The sequence below is a fragment of the Cebus imitator genome, unplaced genomic scaffold (assembly GCF_001604975.1).
Source record: "Cebus imitator isolate Cc_AM_T3 unplaced genomic scaffold, Cebus_imitator-1.0 Scaffold370, whole genome shotgun sequence".
NCBI classification, from domain to species: Eukaryota; Metazoa; Chordata; class Mammalia; order Primates; family Cebidae; genus Cebus; species Cebus imitator.
Genome location: NW_016107685.1, coordinates 2,211,075 through 2,220,869, shown reverse-complemented (window position 1 = coordinate 2,220,869; position 9,795 = coordinate 2,211,075). Strand labels below are relative to the sequence as shown.

Below are 9,795 nucleotides of genomic sequence, written 5' to 3'. Positions count from 1 at the left end.
GTCTTGGGGTAGTACCCTACTATATCTCGGACTACGCTTTCTTAGATAATATTTCTAAAGGTGTGGGTTGAGGAAGTAGAAGAGAATCAGTACCTAAGCAGTTAAACTAATGTGGGTGGAGGCCTATTTTATAAAGATCTCCTTGAGAAAACATTGATACATTATCAATAAATGACCATAATTAGAGGAAACAGATGTGAATGAATTTTGTCATCTTGAATCTCAAAAGCAAAAATGGCTTATGTAATTGCTGGGTGTTTTTCAAATTCCAATTTTAAAGCTGAATTTGAATCTTAAGTTATGGGACCACTGATAGTATGGTGGGCTAAAGAATCAGGATTTTAGTTGGACTGTCTGGGTTTGAATTGTGATTCTGCCACTTACTAACTGTTTGACTTGGGGCATGATCGCTTCACTCCTCTATGCTTCTGTTTCTACAACTCTAACATGTAGACAAACTGATAATTTCTTCATATATTTGCTCTGTGGGTTAAATGAGCTAATCTATATAAATCACTTACTATAGTACACTATAGTTCATGTCAGAAAAATTTGTGACTTTAATATTTATATAATTGAGCTTAAAACTAGAATCTAGAGAGACTGTCAGGCATTGTGAAATTTGGCTGTGTATTCGCATATTTTAGTCAGATTTGGTGAAAAAGTAATTACTTAATAAAATATAATTACCTATTGAGCAAATTTTACTAGGAACTATGCTAATTGATTTATATGCATCATTTCATTTGATCTTCAAGACCATAAAAGCTGGATTGTATTTTATTATCCATTTATAAATGAAGAAATTAAATTCAAACAAGTATACTACTAGCAAGATCCCACAATTATTAATAGCAAGATAGCTAAGATTCAAACCTAGGTACATCTCATTCAAGTGTATAACATCATACTGAGGACTTGGTTCTTGGGGGTACAAATTTTCCATTGTGTGAACCGGATAAAGTTACATAAATTATCTCTTTTCATGTGTACCATAAAAATAACGATACTGTCTAACTTACAGGACTGTGTTAGCTGTTACAAATAAGCATGGTTAAGGAAGAGCTTCTAAATTATTATGAAATTTTGAGAATTTTTTTAATATCCCATCTCGTTTTTATTATTTAACCACATTGAACACTTTCAAAGGTGTTTTATACATTAAAATGTTTTTTAAGTCCATGAATTTAGTAAATTAGGTGAAAACAGAAAAAATATACATATATAAATGATGCCGCTCATTACCTTATACACATTATTTGACCAAATCTTTTATTAATTACTTGGTTGACTGGTAATCACCCAAGACTGTTTGGTTTATTAAGATATTCATTGTGGTTCATGGAAATTCAGAATTATCTGAAAAAAATAAAATGTTGGGCTCTGCAATTCCTGTCTGAGAGATTTTCTGGAATTCTTTTTGTCCTCCCTACCTTTCTGTTTGTCAGAAGCATATCTATTACCGAGTGATTCATGTCAATGAAGACTATTACAGGAGTAGGCCTTACTTTTTCTTTCTTTTTGTTTTTTTTTTAAGTTATTTTCTTCTAGAACAATATTTTCAAACAGTTGTGTTTCTTTCTTTCTAGTGTTTAACTCATTAAACATAAAATAGCTTTCTAAAGCCGAACAGACCAGTTAAAAGTTATCTCTGCTTCACGGCGCATGTTCAACTAAGATTTAACGTTAGCATATTGAGTATAACTTTTTAAGAATCTTTTTATTCAGAAATTGTAAGCTGTACAAAGTAAACTGAATATTATAATGAATTTTCAGGTACTTATGACACAATTTGAACAATTATCAACATTACACCTATCTTGTATTCTCTACACTTCTATTCACTATGCAATCTAATCATCTGTATTGTTAGTATTATTATTTTCCTTTTCCTTATTATTATCATTCAGAATCTTTGAGATAAAATTTATGTAACTTGAAATGTGAAAATCTTAGCTGTACCATTTTGATAATTTGACAAACCACATCACCTACATCCCTAACACAACAAAGTATTTCCACCTCCCCAGAAATTGCCTCATGTCTCTCTTCATTCTTCCATCTTTACACCCATCAAAGGTAAGCAGTGCTCTCATTTTTTGATGCTAAATTAGGTGTACATGTTCTAAAACTTTATAAATAGAATAATACAATATGCACTCTTTTGTGTCCTGATTATTTTCCTTCGCAAATATGTATCGCTAATTTTAACATACCCAGAAACATAAACCTCCCCAAGACTCTTTGTACATATTCCCAGAAGCATATGTCACTGAAATGAATATTCAAGGATTCACCACGCAAAGTGTGTCCTCACCAGGACAAAGCTCAGGTCCTATGCCTCCTTCCATTTTATGTCAGAGTAATGTCATTTTTTTGTTGTTGTTCTCATGGAAATATGTAAAATTGTTTTTTCTTCATCTACAAAATGTTAAAACTCATTAATAAGCAATAATAAGCCATGGAATTTTTCATATTTGCAAAGCTGATATTCAGGTAATAGGACCTGATCCAAGCTCCTGTGCTGTCAGAGTATCATCTGTCTCCATTAGAACTCACCCCTCTTCCTGGGTAGTGTGTGGACAATGCTGTTGCGAATTTCTTTGGTTTTGATACTATAGACAATGGGGTTGACCACAGGGGGAAAGAAGAGGTAAGCATTGGCCATGACAGTCTGGAGAAGTGGAGGTAAATGTCGTCCAAAGCGATGCATCAAGGAGAGGCTGACCATGGGCACATAGTACACAAGCACAGCACAAATGTGTGACACACATGTGTTCAGTGCCCGCCACCGCCCTGCTCCAGAAGCTATTTTCAGTACTGTATGAAGAATCAGCACATAAGAAACCACAATGAGCAATGAGTCTAGTCCAAATGTGAAGGTAATGACAAATAGACCCAGGATGCTATTGGGGCGTGTGTCTCCACAGGGCAATTTGATCAGATCCGAGTGGAGGCAATAAGAGTGTGTGAGGGTATTGTGGCCACAGAAAGGCAGACGCTTCAGGAGAAAGAGCAGTGGGAGCATGAGCGTTATACTTCGCAAGGCAATGGCAACACCCATCCCAGTAATGCGGGCAATTGTCAGGATGGTTGTATAGCGCAGTGGGCTGTAGATGGCCACAAAACGGTCCACTGACATTGCCAGAAGGACACCTGACTCCATGAGAGTGAAAGAGTGCATAGAAAACATCTGAAGCAGACAACCACTAAAACTGATATCATTAATGCCAAAGAGGAAGATGCTTAATACAGTGGGCATGGTGGAAGCAGAGACACCAAATTCCACAAAGGCTAGCATGGCCAGAAAGTAGTACATGGGTTGGTGCAAGGAAGAGTCAATTCGGATGATGTGAAAAATGAGGCCATTTCCCAGAAAGTTGATGGTGTATATCAGGCAGAAGGGGATGGATATCCATATATGTTCTGCCTCCAGCCCCGGGATGCCAACAAGAGTGAATGTTGAAGGTGCAAATTTTATGGAACCATTGAAAATGTCATGGTGACACTTTCTCTGAAGATATTGGGAAGCCCATGGAGACTGAAATATATACGTTTCTATTCAGTTATTGCACATCAAAATCTAAGCTTCCAACAGTCATATCTAAGACATTTCCTCAGAAACGTGGATGAAAAATTGATTTCTGAGAAAAGGGCACACGTAAACCACGGTGAGTGGATGACAAACCTAATCGGTCATACAGAAAAGTATTCCAACATAGGCTATATGCCAAATACAGAAGGCATTAATAGAAATCTCAAGTTGGGTCATCTATGGCAGTGAAAAACAGTTAAAGTAGCATGGAGATGACAGATTCACGTGAAAATTATGACTGAAGAAACTGGTAACTTGTAGTGTTTATAAAGGGAGTAAATGAATAGTCAAAGTAATAGAACACTAATAAAGAATATCCATAGTTCTAACTTTTAATTGACATGTAATCTTGGGATTGTATTAAAATTGATCTATATTACAAGTTATCTGAGACCCAGATATTTGCTATAAACAATAATAGTAATTTAAAATAATATTTATATATTTTTATCCTTATATGTGGAATATATTAAATATTAAATGTATAGAATAAAAAGAACAATTTAATATATTAGAACACAAGGACAGTATCTCCTAGAATAAAGTATTTTCCATTTTTTCTTTAACTTACCAGTTCACTCTTTCTCCACCTGCTGTCCATAGGTTAGGAAAGCTCCTCTGTATTTTGCAGAAGGGTCAGAGTCTTCTGCTGGAATCTGGGTTCAGAGAGGCATCAGTATCTCACAAGTCACATGTGATGGTGGGGCTAAGGTGCAGGCTTAGAGATATTTATCTGTGAACAAGATTATTAACACTAAAGTTCCACTTGTATGCAGCAGAGCCTTAGGTATTAATGTTGGAGGCCAGAAATGGAATTCAGGATGGGGCTCAGGGATAAGAATGTGACTAAGGCTGAACTATTTTTCCCATGTTGGGCCAGGGCTCTTGGTTAGGCATAATTCATGAGCTACTAATAAATATTTCCAAATAAAAATGCCTGATTTTTACCATATCAGTTTCTGTGTTTTAATTACTCCTATCACGATCAATTTCAGACTACCAATGAGATGCTATTAAATGCAGAGCTGAAATGCGCATAATCAGCTTTCCTAAGCTGGTGCAAGCCAGCACATTATGCCATAAGGCATAACTATAGTTGGTTCTAGACCCCAGACACTTACCTAGGTGGAACTGAGAGCTACCACATCAATCAGTGCATACTGTTTGTTACTGTTTACTTTCAACTGGGCTATGGGCATAGTTGCTACTGCTCCATATATGTGCCTAGTTGACTGGAGGACCCAGAAACAGAATGAGTCAGAATCCCTCAAGAAGCAATTAATGAAGAATAATTATTTCCAGAACCTTTGGGTTTATTAGAGAGAAAAGGGGGGAGTAATTCCCACTGAGAGGCATGCCAGAGACTGTGCGTAAGAACATGCCAATATCAATGCAAAACCCAAATAAATATAAAATAGTTATATAATATCATTAATTATAATTTAAATATGACATTGGTTTATATTTCTTATATATTTTCCCTGCATCTTTTAACTTTGTTAATTTTGTCATATACGATCATTTATAAAACTTTTCTGTAGTCGAGTTAACATACTTTTTATTTATATTGTATACTTTTCATTTTTAAGAAGCTATTCCACACACAGAGTAAAAACTAGAGAGATTCAGAGTTGGATCTAGAGCTAGAGACAGAGCTGCAGATAGGGATAGCAGTGTAGATAGAGATAAAGAGAGACAGAGACAGGTATCGTGCTAGACAGGCAATAATAATGTTAGAGAGAGAGACTTGAGTCCATCTGAAATTTGTTTTGGGGACTTGAGTAATTAGGGGTTTTACTTAATTATTCTCAAATGTATAAACATTTTTTCTAATACTATGATCGATGTTTGGTCTCCAAGCATTTTGAGGGATTACATACATTTTATTTTAAATTTTCTTATAAATATGGATCCATTTCTTGACTATTACCTGTTCTTTGACCTGTGCCTTTTTTGTTATTCTGTTTTTATATATGAGTTCATATTCAATTGGTCATGCTATGTTTTTAAGTTGTAATGCTGTTTTTTTGTATCTGTTATTTCAAATAAGAATTAAAACCCAGAATGTATAAAAATAGAGCAATTACCAACATACAGCTAAAGCCATAACTCTCTCAGAAGGAAACACGGGTAAATCTTCATGAACTTTGATTTTACAATAGATTCTTAGATATGACACTAAAAGGATGAGTAACAAAAACATACATAAATTGGATTTCATTAAAACAAAAAGTTTGTGCAACAAAGGAGTTTATTAAGAAAGTAAAAAGAGAGCCTATAGGATGAGATAACATTTTTGCAAGTGATATATTTGATAAGTGTAATATCCAGAATGTATGAAGAAAGTCCTACAACTCAAAAACAAAAAGACCAACAACTCAATTTAAAAACATGCAAATGACTTGAATGAGTAATTTCTCCAAAGAAGATATACAAATGACCACTGGCGCATAAAACACAAACCAAAACCACAGTAAGATGCCACTTCAAACTTACTAGAATGTCTATAATGTAAGAGAAACAAACAAAATGAAAAGTAACAAATGTTGACAAAGATATAAGAAAATTGGAATCCTCATATATAGCTGTTAAAAATGTGAAGTGGTGCAACTTCTGTAGAAAATATTTTGATGGTTCTTCAAAAATTTAGACATTGAATTATCATATAACCCTAAAATTCCTCTCCTGGGTATATATTAAAAACATACATAAAGATTTAAACAGGTGCTTATACTGAAATGTTCATTGTAGCATTATTCACAACAGGCAAAAGGTGGAAACAAAGAGAATGTACATAAACGGATGAATGAATAAACAAATGTGATATATACACCCAGTGGAATATTATGTAGCAATAAAAAAGAATGGAGTACAGATGCAGTAAGTCCTCATTTAATGTTATGAATACGTTTTAGGAAACTACAACTTTAAGTGAAATGATGTACAACAGATCCTCAAATAGCACTGTTTTATCCAACGTTGTTTTGTTAGATGAGAAAAAAATTGATATCATTCTATGTCGTTTGGCTTAAAGTTTCAATTTCCAAGAACGTATGAAGGGACAACATTAAGCAAAGACTACTATGTATGTTATAGCATAGATGGACTTTGAAACATTATGTTGAGAAAAATAAGCCAGACACAAAACAACGAATATTGTAAGATATCTATTTATATGAATTATCTAAAATAGGCTGATTTATAGAAACATATAGTAGACAGAGGTTACTATTGGACTGTGTAGTTATTGCCTAACAGGTATAGCATTTCCGATTGGGTTATGAAAATGTTTTGGAATGACATCATGGTGATGGTGGCACAATACTGTGATTATAATTAATGACACAGATTTATACTGAAAAATGGTTAATATGGTGAACTTTATTATATATGGTATATGGTATTACATGTAGTATATTTATGTACTTTATCACAATAAAAATTGAAAGAAATACAAAACACAATACAAATTATTACTTTGAATTGAATTTATTATGCGTTGTTTTGGAGAAAATTGTTATTATAATAAACTATGTACAATAAACAATTCTTTCATTTATCTTAGGCATATGTACATTTCTATTATCATTTTTGGTGTTTTTTTTTTTTTCTTTTTTGAGCTGAAGTCTCTCACTGTTGCCCAGGCTGGAGGGCAGTGGCACGATCTAGGCTCACTGCAGCCTCCACCCATTCAAACCATTCTCCTGCTTCAGCCTCCCATGTATCTGGGATTAGAGGCGTGTGCCACCACTCCCGGCCTATCTATCATCATTTTGAATGTGACTTTGTTCATATTCTATTTTCCCATTGGTTCTTGCCATTGTATAAAATATTATTGATTTTTATGTTGTCCTTGTATAACTCTGTTTACTTTCCTGTAATTTATATTTAAATGATCGTATCATATACAAAAGACATTTAAAAAAATGAATAAAAAGATGTAAATAAATACACCACAGATTCCAAATTTGTCTTTTTTCTTCCCCCAATACCTGTACCTTTTTTATTTATAATAACTAAGACCTCAGTTATAACACAATAGTTTGTGGTAGTATTGGTCTTGGATCTCTTGCTCATATGAAATACAATTCTCACCTTATCAATCGCTTATCACTCTATAATTTTTTTATTTTTTGATTTTGTTAATTCTGTCTAGAACAACATATCAGTTTTAGCTAAGTACTTCCAAAATTCCCTGCTTTAAATTTTGTAGTATTCTGTTTTAGTTCCTCTCCCCTCCCCTCCCCTCCCCTCCCCTCTCCTCTCCTCTCCATCCCCTACCCTGACCTCCCCTTCCCTTTCCTATTTTTACTAGCTGAAGGGTTAGTGGTTAAGGAGACAGTAGAACATGAAACGTTCTTCTCGTTTCCAGGGTAATGGTTCAGTAATGTTTCATTCAGCAGCTACACAGCAACAGCCATTTCCTAAATCCTTTCAGAATATGAGTGCCAAACTGAAAGTTTATTTAAAGATTGTAAATTCAATCAATTTTATCTCTACCATTTTAACTGTCAAAATGACATCTATATAACTGTGTAGCTATATACGTACATATGACTATATATATTCATATACCTATTTAAGATAAGGTGTTTCACGCATTCTGTATGTGAAATTCGCATGTTCTTAGCTCCCCACTGCTAAAATCAATTATACAAAATCGTCATGTCTTTCATTCATTTCCTCTGTCTTCATACTGCAATCTATTCCCTCATTTTCCTTCATGTTATTACTTTAATGGAGAAATACAACACTGAGTGTATATTTCACATTAGAAGGTTCAGAATATTCTGTAGAGTAGGGAAAAAAAACTATAAGTTTAACAGATGTACTGTGAAATGCAAATATTTTGAAGATAATTCAAAACGGCACCTAAATATTTAGTGTAGTACTAGTAGGAACAAATTAATTGGATTTTTTAGAATGTCTTAAGTATTCTCCCTTCCTAATAATGGAAATTATATAGGAAGTTTATTTCTGACTTTCTTAATCTTTGGTGCACAAACTTCTGTGCATGTGTGCACACAAACTTGTGTGTGTGTATATACACATATATGAAGATATATATACATATAAATGTAGATAAATTAGTGTGTGTATATGTAAATGTGTGTTAATACATGAATACATTTCTATAAAAATCAGAGAAAAAGCTAAGCATAAGCCAAGCATGAACAGGTTGTAAGTGTTTAAGACAGCACCTCAAATTTCTCAAGGTTTTTTTTTTCTTTCTTTCTTTTAGGTGTAAATAAGATCATTTTTCTTTTTTTTACATTCTCATGGCATTGCTCTATTCTTTTAAGAGGGAGAGATTGTGAAAATGTGTATTGATGTGAAGGAATTAACAGTCTGTAGGTAATATCATAGATAATTACGTTTTGTGTGATTACATTCTTTTTTATACATGTTTCTTAGAAAATGTTCTCCTTAATCTTCTTTAGCTTTTAAAAAATTCTTATTTAAAAAATGTATCACCCAGGCATATAAATTTTCAGTCATTTTACATCTTCAGTGATGTCTCTGTTGATGCAATGATGCTCTATTGATGACTTGGGTCTAAAATCTCCACAATAGGAAGAAAATATGTATCATCTTTTAAATCATCCAGGTAATCTCATTTGTGTTAATTTAGTATTGGTTATTATTTGCTTTAATTCACTATTATTCACTCATTCAATATATATGTATTATGTGTCTATTCCACACAACAGACTTTTTTGAGATGTCAGTGAGCTAGAAAATATTTTAGGGATAACATTTTAACTTAGAAAATAAGTGTTGATGGGGCCGGGCACGGTGGCTCACGCCTGTAATCCCAGCACTTTGGGAGGCTGAGGGGGGCAGATCAGGAGGTCAGGAGATCGAGAAAATAGATGTTGACAAAAATAACTATAATATTATGGTTTCATGTTATTGGTTCTAGTCTCTTCAGAGTACAATGGGAGTGTTGTTGTACATTTCAGCAGAATTTCAGACTGACTATAAAATGCCCAGTGACTGACTCAAAACCCCACTCTCTAGCGCTATGTAGGAAAAGTCAATCTGGATTAAACCTAAAATATATTTTTCTTTTCTCTATTATCTTTATGTATTTTTAAGTTAAAAGTCATGAAAATAGGATGTCTGAAAAAATGAAGAATTTCGTTATTTTAAAGTATTTTTTTCAAAATCTTTGAGTGCCTTAGCCAAATGCAGTGGAC

At 33.6% G+C, this 9,795-nt stretch overlaps 1 protein-coding gene across 1 annotated transcript; it reads right to left on the bottom strand.

Annotated features, from left to right (window-relative positions):
* Positions 1-1,241: 1,241 nt before the first annotated feature.
* Positions 1,242-4,794, bottom strand: LOC108288271 (olfactory receptor 51G2-like). Its single transcript, XM_037730957.1, has 2 exons — positions 4,738-4,794; positions 1,242-3,541 (listed from the first exon to the last, which is right to left on the bottom strand). The coding sequence occupies exons 1-2, from the start codon at positions 4,792-4,794 to the stop codon at positions 2,549-2,551; spliced, it is 1,050 nt and encodes a 349-aa protein (XP_037586885.1). The 3' UTR covers positions 1,242-2,548.
* Positions 4,795-9,795: the final 5,001 nt, after the last annotated feature.

Coding starts and splice junctions, on each gene's coding strand:
- LOC108288271 (XM_037730957.1), bottom strand. CDS start 4,794: ATGCCCATAGCCCAGTTGAAAGTAAACAGTAACAAACAGTATGCACTG. Junction 3,542..4,737: donor AGTATGCACTGATTGATGTG/GTAGCTCTCAGT, acceptor TATATATTTCAG/TCTCCATGGGCTTCCCAATA.